Below are 11,680 nucleotides of genomic sequence, written 5' to 3'. Positions count from 1 at the left end.
ATTGCAGTAGACAAGGCATCCATCTTGACAAACAAAAACAGACAACAGATGATAATCAAGACTAAAAAGAGAAAAATAACAATAGAAAAGCAAAATAAATAAATAAATAGCTACTTGAATAAATAATAATTCTGTGGTTCTGTAATTATTATTATCTTTACTGTTTTTGTTTGTTTTTGAGCTACATAAAACCACACAAACGTACTTTACTATAAATATAATCATTGAAGAATAATAGATTAACAACATTATGACAGCGATAATAACACTAGAACACTATCTTCTAAAATAGAGAATAAAATTGTAAAACCTTTAAAAACTTTAAAAAAGTATAATGGACTAGGATAGTTAAAAGAAACAAAACTCTCTGATTTCTTACCAGGCTAACCAAACAAACGAGCAATTATTTTGAAAAACCGACCCAACCGGATGTCTCCTGTTAAACTTTTCCAGCTGAACACACTCCAGGCACAAAGCAGTGAGTGAAGGGCTATGGTGGGAGAAGACGCGCGCGGACCTCCAGCTCACGAGCTCATCTGACTGACTGACCTGCAGCCGGCGGTGTTTCCTGTTCGGAGAAGATGTCTGTGAACGAGGTGTATGTGTTCAGGCCCTTCAAGCTCATCGCGCTGCTCTGCGTCTTTCTGGCGCTCTGTCTGGACGTGGTGGCTCTGCTGAGTCCAGCCTGGGTCACCGCCGACCATTTCTCCCTGTCTCTGTGGGAATCCTGCTCCCAGTCCGAGGCACGGCACTCGACGGAGGAGGAGGCTCCGTGGAACTGCTTCTCCACCCTCACATCTGGTAGGGGTCGTTTTGTTTTTCCTCGCACCTTTTGGTTCATTTCACACAGCGCGCTTTGGTGTTTGTAACTTTCTGTGGAGGAGGGATGCTGGTGTTTTTGCTGGAAACAGTAACTGTGGATTTCAACTTGTTATTGTTGAAAACAGTGCTGATTGGTTCACAGATCTGTAATCTCATGGTTGTAATACTTTGTTTTTAGGGAAAAACTAAAATTTTGCCAAACACATACTTTAACATAGGCTACAATGCGTAATGCACGTGTAATTGTGTAATTATGCCATGTGAAGCAACTCTGTAAGTTGTGAAGATGGTTTTACACCAGCATGTCATTAGTGGCTTTCTCAGGATCTGTTTTTAGGGCTTCACAAAGCTGCACATCCTACGTTTGAACAAAACAAAGAGGGATGTTTGTCTGGCAGCTCTGGACATCATCTCCCAGGCTGAGTTTGTTTTAGTTGTTGGTCTCTGTCCAGCAGCTGAGGCATTCAGGACTTATTGTGCTGCTGATAAATTTCCTCTGTTCATACCAGAGCAGTGACGTGGAGGTGACACTGTGACGAACACAGCAAGGTTTGACTGATTCATCCGTGAGCAAGCATGGAAACATTTGTGTTTTGCAGTGATATTATGAATGGCAGATCAGTCAACAAAGGTGGGATGAGTCAGTGTTACGGGCACATGTTGAGACTGAGGCTTTTATCAATGTCTTGTGCAATTCAATGTCAGTTTTCATGTTTAGCAGGGCTGGGCGATATGGACTTAAAGGGGCACTTTTGGAGAAGAAATTCAAACTCGAAATTTTAATATTTACTATATTAATTAGGTAAATATTTATTTTTCCTTGACTGAATAAACAAGCTGTTGTCAGAGAAAAATAAGGTCCCCAGAATAGTGTTTGAAGCTGGAAAGGTGGCAGGGTCCGCCACATATAAACAAAGTTAAACACTATGAAACTGTGTTGTCCTTTAAGGTCAGTTTGTTTATTCAGTCGTGAAAGTCGTTTGTTTATTTAGTTTGTTTAGAAGATCTTTCTCTTCTGATTAAAATGTTTTTCCCAAAACTACAAAGTGCACCTTTAAAGTAATATCGTAATATTATTAGGCTATGTCGTGATACAAAATATAAATAGATGAATCAAAATATCACAACAATATTGTCAGGAAGAATATTCTTAACTTATATCGGCTGAAGTTGGCATGGCAACCAGCCCAGTCAACCCCAGCCCATACTGTACCGTACCACTAGCTGCACGGCTAACTGAGCTAACTAGCTAAGACAGCTGCAGTTAGCGGTTACTATGGCAAAATGCTTCCCAGTATTTGTGAGGAGTATGAATCCAAGAGGTGGGCAATTCTTACATGTTGCACATTTGAAAACAGTTATATCGTCATATCACGATATAACACTGTCCTAAATCTGAGACAATATTGAGTCTCACGTCGTGATAATGTCGTGTAGATATATTGCACAGCTCTCGTGTTTAGGATTAGAAATAAGAGAAAAAACTGGCTAGCTGTAGAAACATAAATATAATCCCTTTGGCGCACAAACAGTTAACTCACTCCACCCACCAGAAGGCTTTGAGTGGGTCTGAAGAGACACTTTGAGCATCTTCCCCATCATCCACCTCACCAGGCCCACCATGGTCGCCTTTTGTCAAGTAGAGGTCACATGACAGGAGTGTTTTTATGCCTCCAACCCCCTTCCTTTACCCACCAGGAAGGGGGAGGAAATCCGCATTAAATGTACCAGATTTACCAGCACTTGGCTGGCGGCTGGTGCAGCGGGTTGGCTTGTTATTAACTGGAGCTTTGTCTCTGTTAAACTTACAGTTGCTGATTGTTAAGATAGTCATAAAATTCCTCAGAGAAAACCACACATTTAATGAACATTGCGTTGTTTTGGTCGCAAAAAGTATGTAGAATATGACTTTTGGTGCACCATGACAGAAACACAAACATGCACAGCTATGTGGAGGGAACACACAGCTATGCTTGGGGGTGACTGACCGCTGATATTGTGGAATGTGTTGGGGTGAATAGGAGGCGGGCTTCTCGCTTTGAGTGTCTGCTGAGCTCATTAAAGCAACAGTGGAGGGGTGTGTTGAGGTTAAAGGGGCAGTTCACCACAAGGCAAAGCAGATTTACTATACACATATTCTCGCACCTATCCCAAGGTTCTTGAATTTCATTCTATCTTTGTAGCGACGTAATCCGGACGATGCAGAATAAAGTGCGAGAGACTGAAATAATGCAGATGCGAATATGATTGACTTAGAGTCTCAGTGAGCGATAGAAAAATACACTTGTGGTGTGAGCAGACTGTTTAATATTCTTTGAAGAGAAAGCTTTTTTTTTTTCAGTCAAAACCAAAATTATAACCACATAATGGACAAAAGATGTTGGAAGGCTGAATCAAATGGAGTACAGATGTGTCTTTGAGGAAAAGTTTCTTTTCACCATCCTGAAGACAAATGAAACGGGAGCTCATCGGGACAGAGAGAGAGACACACCCAGCAGAGATTGTTCGCTGAGCTCGTTGGCATCATCAAATGCAAATTCTCCTTTTGAGTCGAGGCTTTCTTCTGACAAGTGTAGACATCAAAGCAGGCAGGAATGGAAAAATGTGACTTTTTTTTCTGAATACATTTCTGAATCAAAGCTCTAAGCTCAGTGCAGGGAAGCTTTAAAACATGCTGTTTTAACAACCTGGTATTGTGTAGGTCTTTCCAAGGAAGAGTCAATCTGACGCAAAGGAAGTCTTGAGCTTTTACTTTTCCAACAGCAGCGGCTGGAGTTTGTTTGATATAAACAGAATAAATGTGCTGTTGAAAAGCCACCGCGGCTCAACCGACATGGAAAGAGCTCATTGACCAAAAGCTCGAGGAGGCGTACTAGTTTTGAACACGCTGACATACATGTGATGTTTAGTGTGGAAAAACACCACAGTAGTGATTAATGAGCAGTAACAATAAAATAAAAAAACTAAAAACTTAAGAAAAATATCGAGTGAGGAGAACAGGTGTGCAGAAAATGGCAGTGAATGGACGAGCAGTGGACAGTGTACTACAGATGGCTGCTGATATTCATGAAAAATACATTCAACATTGTGGATTGGTAGAAAGCAGAGCTGCAACAATCAAATCTAAACTAATCGCCAACTATTTTGATAATTGATTATGGTTTGAGTAATTTTTAAAGAAAAAACTGTCAGCTTCTTAAATGTTAATATTTTCTGGCTTCTTAACGCCTCTATGAGAATAAACTGAATATCTTTGGGTTGTGGACAAAACAAGAGGACGTCATCTTGGGCTTCAGGAAACACTGATTGACGTTTTTCACCATTTTCTGACATTTTATAGACCAAATTGTCAGGATTTACAAACAAAGGACCCAAACACCAGAGTTTTATCGATGAGTTTATATGAAAGTCAGAAATTACAAAAGCAAACAACAAAAGGCAGGCAAAGGAAAGTCCATAAAAGCAAAAGGTAGGTGATGAAAACTCCAGCAACAAAACAGTAATCCACAAATGCAAAAACTCAACAAACCAGGAAGGCACGAGGAGAATGCAGGACCAGGAAACAGGTGTGAACGAACCGACCGAGAGCGAGGAGAAAACATGGGCTCAAACACAAAGGAACAATTGACGAAAAAAACAAGTAAGCAGGATAAAGAGCAGGAAAACAGACAAGACAGGACATGGAGAGTGACACATGGCACACAAGGATATTGGCTACAAAATAAAACAGGAAATGACAAACCAAAAACCCAAACCATGACACAAACAACTAATTGGGTAATGATGAAAGAGACGGTGAAAATAGTCGTTAGTTGCGTCAGTCATGTAAGATCTTATTCTAAAAGATATCAGCTGTTAATGAGATGACAAAATGTGTTTCTTCACATTTTAACTCTCTAAACATGCACATAACATAATGATTCTCGCTCTCTGGTGCAGTCCGTTCTGCTTCACTCACTTCACTCTGTGGGATTAGCTCTTGCTTTGTGTTTGTCAACACAGCGGTTCAATTCAACCGTGCTGTCCTGTGAATCGTGCTTTTGTTGGGATGCTCCACTCTAACCTGCGTGTGTGTCGTCCTGCAGACTGGCAGATTGCCACCCTGGTGCTGCTGGTGGCCGGCGCTACGTCAACTCTTGTGGCCTTTTTGGTGGCCCTGATTTCCCTCTGCCGGGGGACGCAGAGAAGGCACTACCGCACCGTGGCTGTGTTGCTCTTCACTGCAGGTACGTCCGTCTCCTCCTTTCTGGTACTTTCCAACCCAAACGCCTGAAATCATTTGCACTTTTCTGCCCTGTGTGAATGTTTATCCACTGTTCCAACACACCACGCTCACGCACATTTGGAAACAGAAAGACGGCACATATATACTCACCACAACCACAACAATTTCCATATAGACAGGGTGTTTTTTGTTCCAGTGCTGACGTTAAATAGAAGAGGGAAAGAAGCAGCTGAAAGAGGCTTCTGGTTGAGCTCATATTTTCTGCGGTGTGGAGTCTGGGGAGCTGCCGGCTCACGGGCCAAGAACAAGCAGCCGCAGAATTTGCAGAAGTGAAGTCACTGTGGGGAAAGAAAAAGCCACCACAGATTCCTCACACAGAACTGCCTCATACTTGGACTGCACTTCCCCTGCATGCTTAGCGAGAAGGTCCAAATTTCGAGGGTGGATCTATCTATGAAACCTATAATTAAAACCAAAGGGTAGAAGTCAGGATGTATTGTGATAACTTACTCATAGCCTGCACTTATTTCACTATAAAAACAGTGATAAAACACGAAGCACTTACTGCTACTTAAGTCGTGCCCAGTTCCAGTTTGGCCAGTTATATAAAAAACAGACACACTGTTGTGTTTCACAAATAACATTCCTCCTCCTGACGTCGTACATCGTGCCTGTAAGCTAAACTCAGAGCAACAGTTTGACAATAGTTTGACAACTCTGTACACATATCGGTTTTCTTGGTCAGAGTTGCTTTTAAATATGAAGCCACAGCAAGCAGCCTGTTATCTTAGCTTGGCATGAAAACTTGGAAAAACAAACCTGCTGTCGGGCACATAACTCCCTGTAAAACCACTTCTTCACATTTTCACATTAAGATATTTGGACAAATAAACAAACAAGATATAACATGTTTACTGGTTAGCTTGAGAGGTGCTGGTAGGCAGATTCTGTAACCTTTGGACGGAGCCCAGCTAGTTGTTTCCCAGTGTTTCGAGACTTTGTGCTAAGCTAAGCTAACTGTCTGATGGCTGTAGCTTCATCTAATTAACACACATTAGAGTTGTATCAATCTCATAATCTAACTCTCACCGAGAAAGCAAACCAGTTCATTTCCCACAATGTCAAACTATAGACCATATTCACATGGCGGCCATTTTCCTCTGACATCACGGTCAGGGTGGGAAACTCAAATGTTGTACAGCTGTGTTTCAGGTTGCAAGTCGCATAATGGTAGGGAATCTGACAAATCGTTATCATTTCACTGCTTCCAACCCATCAAATATGTCAATACAAAGAGTATAAATTACTGCTTACATTTGATGTACTTATTAGAGTGAATGGCTGTAACAAGCAGATAAATAATAATATATAATGAGTTTGAAGGGGAAATGTGAGGGATCTTTGTCTTGCTCTGTCTCTGAAAACATCTGTCACAAAGGACCAGTGTGCCGTCGACTACGTGTCTGCGCCTTTGACTGCTAGCCATTTACTGAAAAGCGTGGGAGTGCAGTATTATCCTTTCCTGTTTGTAATTGCTTTAAGAGCCTTGCGAGAATAAGGTCTCCTAACAGGCGCACAGTCTTCAGCACGGCGGCAGCAGCGGAGGGGCTGAACTGTTAAATGCCCCTTGGCAGGACCGTGGCTGTGTGGTATTTATTTTCTGTCCGGAAATATGACCTCAGCGGGCCGCAAGCTCAGTCTGGGCTCCATCAACATCGCCACATTCCTGGGCTGCCGTCGTACCTCCTGCACGCCCATTGCTCCGTCCTGTAGGAAGGAAAGGCGGAGTCGCAGTTACACAAAGTGCTTTCCTCAAGAGTCACCTAGCTGGAAGGAACTGGTGCCACAGTGTGCCTTTGATGGCAAACATGGACCAACACTCACAATGACGCCAACACATTTACCACCGGTAGCTGAGTGATTAAAGGGGAAAAATGATTCACAGTGATGGAGAAGGCATCAGAGGCATTAAAGTAATATTCCTTCAGGGATGCGTTGGCTGTCGGATCTTTCCTTTTACACGAGCGAGGCCATTAACGTCACATGTTTTTGAGTTGAAGGTTGACGAATGCACAAACATTGTCCTTGTTAAGGTGCAAGACAAAGTGAGTCAGAAGAATTACATTGAATAGATTTTTAAAAAAGGATTCATATAAAACAGAGATTAAATCCAGAGTTTCACAAAGGAGGTGAGGATTTGCTGTTTTTCAGGCCTTGGGTTGTAGATATTTTATAGACTAAATGATGAATCATTTAATCATGAAAATAATCATCAGAATAATCGATAATGAAAATAATCATTAGTTGCAGCCCTGTTCCTGATTTATTTTCCATCAACTGACTGCTTAACTTTTAATTGAGTTAATCTCATGTTTGACTCTGTTATGGTTCCAGTGGTCCTGCAGGCCTGCGCTCTGGTCCTCTATCCGATCAAGTTCATCGACGGGACGGTTCTTCAGACCTATCACGAGTTCAACTGGGGCTACGGGCTCGGCTGGGGAGCCACCATCTTCATGCTGGGCGGAGGAATTCTCTTTTGCCTGCGGACGGATGTATACGAGGACGCGATGTACTGAGTCCTTTCTCAGCCCCGCTGGACATACACACACAAACATGTGTACACACACACACACGCACACACACACACACACACACACACACACACACACACACACAAGTTCCCATTCAGGAGGCGTGCTACTTTTCTTCACTCTGCACACTCCCTCTGTGTATGTGAGCACAGACCCGATCTCTCTCCTTCTCTTGCCGTCTTGCTCTCTCTGTTATTTTTAGACAGGTTGTGAAGGCCTAATTTAGGCCAGGGCTGTATGAATAGGACCCCCTCCACCTCCCACTCCTCCCTTACAGCCAGTGGGTCTCTCAGCCCTGTCGGTGTCGGGGGTGAGGCGGCAGTGCTAAAGCACAGAGAGCTTTCTGGACGAGGCTCGAGCCGCCGATGCTGGACGTTTCCACAGCACGTTGACCTGGATCTCTATTGTTAGAGAAACAGGACAGTAGATTCTCAGCACAGACCTGAATGTGCAGTGACTGAACATTTTAAAGGGATTGACTTATCTCCTCCTTTCTTTTTCTTTTTTTATTCTTTCTGTAGCATTTCACAAGGACAAGCTTGTTGTTAATGTATTTATGGCATCATTTTTCACTTTATAAATATTGAAAAGCTGAACTTCCTCCCTCCGTGTGTTCTAGCTGAAACATATCTAGTAACGCTAAGCCTTCTGATAGTCTCAATTAGACAGCTTTGATATACGCTAGGGCTCTCGAGTGATCATAGTTTGTGTGAAAACTCGCACTGGTTTCTCTCAAACGAAAAATGTAAATGTGTACAAAGTATTTCTACATGAAGGAAAATCCTGAATAAACTGTAGTTTTGGGAGTATTAGGCGTGTGAATTATTGTTGTTTCATGTTCTGCAGCTTGTCTTACACTCAGTGGTCCACACGCTGACCACTGACAGGATTTAAAGGGAGGGAGCGTCAGGGATGCCCTCGACCCCTTTTTTTTGGACAGCAAGAGACAAAAATGCGAAACACTTTCATTATCCTGAGCACACATTCCTCAGAGGAAGCCACCCCGTGCCATTTAAAGAGACATCACCGGGTCGCCAGCCAGCAGCCAGCTGATGTGTAAAAATATGAGCCTGTAGCACTAGTAGAAGCATAAGGAGCCACATAAAGCATTTTACTGCTGAGCACAAGACATGTTTTGCAGTTAAACTTTGCGACTTCCTGCAATATGATAAGTTCATTAGTGTGAATGTCTCCTTTGTAAATGTTATACGACACTGACTATACTTAAAGTGGCGTCACTTTTGCCAGGTTTGCTCCTAAATAAGTACAGGTCACAAGTTAACTCTCTCTTGCCAGTTTGACAGACACTACATGCTTAGACATCCCTCATACATTATGACTTTTATTCAGCTTTCATACACACATACTGACATAAACATACATGTTGCTGTCTGGCTCAGTGGCCAACAGGTTAGCGCATCGAGCTCATGTTCGTACTGGACCACAAGGTCACAGGTTCAAATCCTGACTGATGGTAAGACAGTAAAGCAGTTTCTACATCTCCAGCCGAGGGCATTTCAGCGTTTGCACTGCAATTTCAACAGGAACTGCATTTACTAGTTACATGTAATTATCTTGGACAGTTTTACAACACTGCCACATGATTAGCTTGTCATGGATAAACATCCTCACAGGCTAAAATTCAATTTCAACATTTATTGTGAAACAAGTAAACTAAACTTGCAGAGTGTTAGGTAGTTTGTTCATGTTTTTCCCAGTGTGCAAATGGGAGGTAAGTTGAAAAGGATCTATATGATTTCCCCGGGCGTCTTGTGTTAAACAGAAGGCACTGCCACACCTGAGCAGCCTGCTGTGAAGCCTCCCTGTACACACTTTTATCACCCCCACAGAGTTTAAACTGCAACAGCTGGTTAAGAATCTCAGGACAGGGAACGTCTGCAGATAAACAATTTGCGCAGCTGCAGCGGTGAGAACTCCCCCAGCTGTGGACACCCGAATCAACAGCTCTGAGGGGGGAAAAAACACCTAAAAGAAAGTGCCGTGTGAACCAGATACTGGGCTCCTGTGGGTAGTGTGATGTGTGTTGTGTGAGGTGTCGGGTCTTATAATAGCAGTGACCTCCGGGGAATCTTTGAAATGTGACTTAACGAGTGAAAGGTGACGTGGCTGGCGGAGAGGGCACACTTTATACAGCTTCTAAAGCGTGTGATCGTGTTACTGTCTTGTCCAACATGTAAAGCGTGTTAACTTTGGTTAAACATCAGTGGAGAACACAAAATGAAATATGTTTTGACAGCGAGGTCATTTGACACTTTGACTCGGGACATTTCAAAAACATTTTAATTCGACTGCAGATGAATATTTTAAAAACACCCACAGTACTAGTGCGGCCACATAATATGCAAATGTGTTTCCTAGGGCACGCTCTCTCTGCTTTGATTTTGGCAGAAATAGGTTTTAAATTATGCACTCGCTAGTTTTGGTGAAGGTCAAAGGCCAGAATGCCAGTAGGTCTTCATTCTCAGCATCTCCGCCCACACGATAGCTGCTCTTCTTGCATTACATGCACTGAATAGTAAAAGAGGACTTAAAGGAACAGCCCACCCAAAAATACAAATTCGATCATTATCTACTCACCCCTCGCGCAGATGGAAAGTCGGGCAAAGTTTTGTGGTTCACAAAACATTCGTGGAGCCTCACAGCAAAACAGTATTGAGGCATTCCCCTAAACAAGCCGAGTAGATGGGGACTTGTTTTAAACCGTAAACCGTTTCCAGTTGTTTATCAGGCGTAATCCAGGTCTCTGGTAACTGAGATCCCAAATTGATTTAAAAAGATGGTTTTACACCCTTTTAAAAGCCAACATCTTCACAAAGGCTACAAGCTGAAGGTGTTAGCAAGCGCACTATCTGAAATGCAAGGGTGTAAACATTGTCTATTCAAATCAATTTGGGCCATCTTGGCCATTTTTGTTGTTTTTTTTTGTTTCGTTTTTTTTTGGTTGATTTTCTTACCTTTTTAAAACAAGTCCCCATCTACTTCAGTTGTTTACGAGAATGCTGTAACGCCGTTTTGCTGTGAAGCTCCAGAAATGACTTCAAAGCTTCACCAGACTTTTCAACGGCATGTTAGTGAGCAGATAATGACTGAATGTTATTTTGACTTAATTGTTCCTTTAGGAAATGTCTCAACAAAGGCGTTGTTCATGTTTGTTATGGTAAATCTAAGTTCCAGATGCTCGTATCCCCTGTGATCTGATTCTGTTTTCTGCTTTGAGAGCCATCAAAACCATGAGGGGCCAGAGATGGAGCTGTGATTCTCTCTCTCAGCTGAAGGTGATATTCAAGCACTAGCATGTTTTAAAGCAGTTTACATTCGGTGTGTTTATCTTGACTATTTTGCTACACTCTATGAAAATAACGAAGTGGAACAGAGAGAGAAAAATATGATGTGTATAATATAACATTAATCTTTGTGTTTTTGTTTTTTTGTTAAGATAAGAAAGCTTAAATATTGTGTTGCTGAGATCAAGATCGTTCTGATGCCAGTGGGCACAAGAAAAGCACCAGACGAACAATGAATCATTCTGCAGATGAAGATAATGCAGCTGCTGCTACATGCTCTCATCTCCGAATACTTTGGACATGAGCACAGATTTTACTGCAGAGGATTAGCACAAGTCTCGGCAGAGGGAAAAAAAAAAACAAGAAAACCCTTTAGTCCAGCTGTTTGTTCATACAACACATTCAGTCACATTTATACATCTCAAGCAGTGAATTGTATTTGCAGTAGAGATAACGTGGCCTTTTGGAGAGAAGTCTGGCCCCTGGGTGCAGTAACCAGCCAGGCCCTGCACTCTTTCACTCTGCAGGGACAGATTCCAGTTACTGAGCCTGGGGGACAGAGACAAAGATTGGCTCTGGCACCGTCATGCCTGAGGACGGAAATGATTGTTTTAAGTGATGAGATTATGCACAGATGTACTGAAACTCCAAGAAAAGGTTAAATTCAAACCTGAAGGTGACCAGCTCGTCCTCTGATCCTCAGCAGTGGAAGTCGTCTGTAGATAAGCGGGCTGAAA

General features: G+C 42.4%; 1 protein-coding gene across 1 annotated transcript; it reads left to right on the top strand.

Annotated features, from left to right (window-relative positions):
• The first annotated feature begins 464 nt into the window (after positions 1-464).
• On the top strand, positions 465-8,450 carry LOC311269752 (transmembrane protein 47-like). Its single transcript, XM_084374129.1, has 3 exons — positions 465-801; positions 4,908-5,048; positions 7,442-8,450. The coding sequence occupies exons 1-3, from the start codon at positions 582-584 to the stop codon at positions 7,621-7,623; spliced, it is 543 nt and encodes a 180-aa protein (XP_084230255.1). The 5' UTR covers positions 465-581; the 3' UTR covers positions 7,624-8,450.
• The last annotated feature ends 3,230 nt before the right edge of the window (positions 8,451-11,680 follow it).

This window comes from Pagrus pagrus (assembly GCF_965226575.1).
Source record: "Pagrus pagrus genome assembly, chromosome: 14".
Classification (NCBI taxonomy): domain Eukaryota; kingdom Metazoa; phylum Chordata; class Actinopteri; order Spariformes; family Sparidae; genus Pagrus; species Pagrus pagrus.
This window is presented reverse-complemented; position numbering and strand designations above follow the sequence as displayed.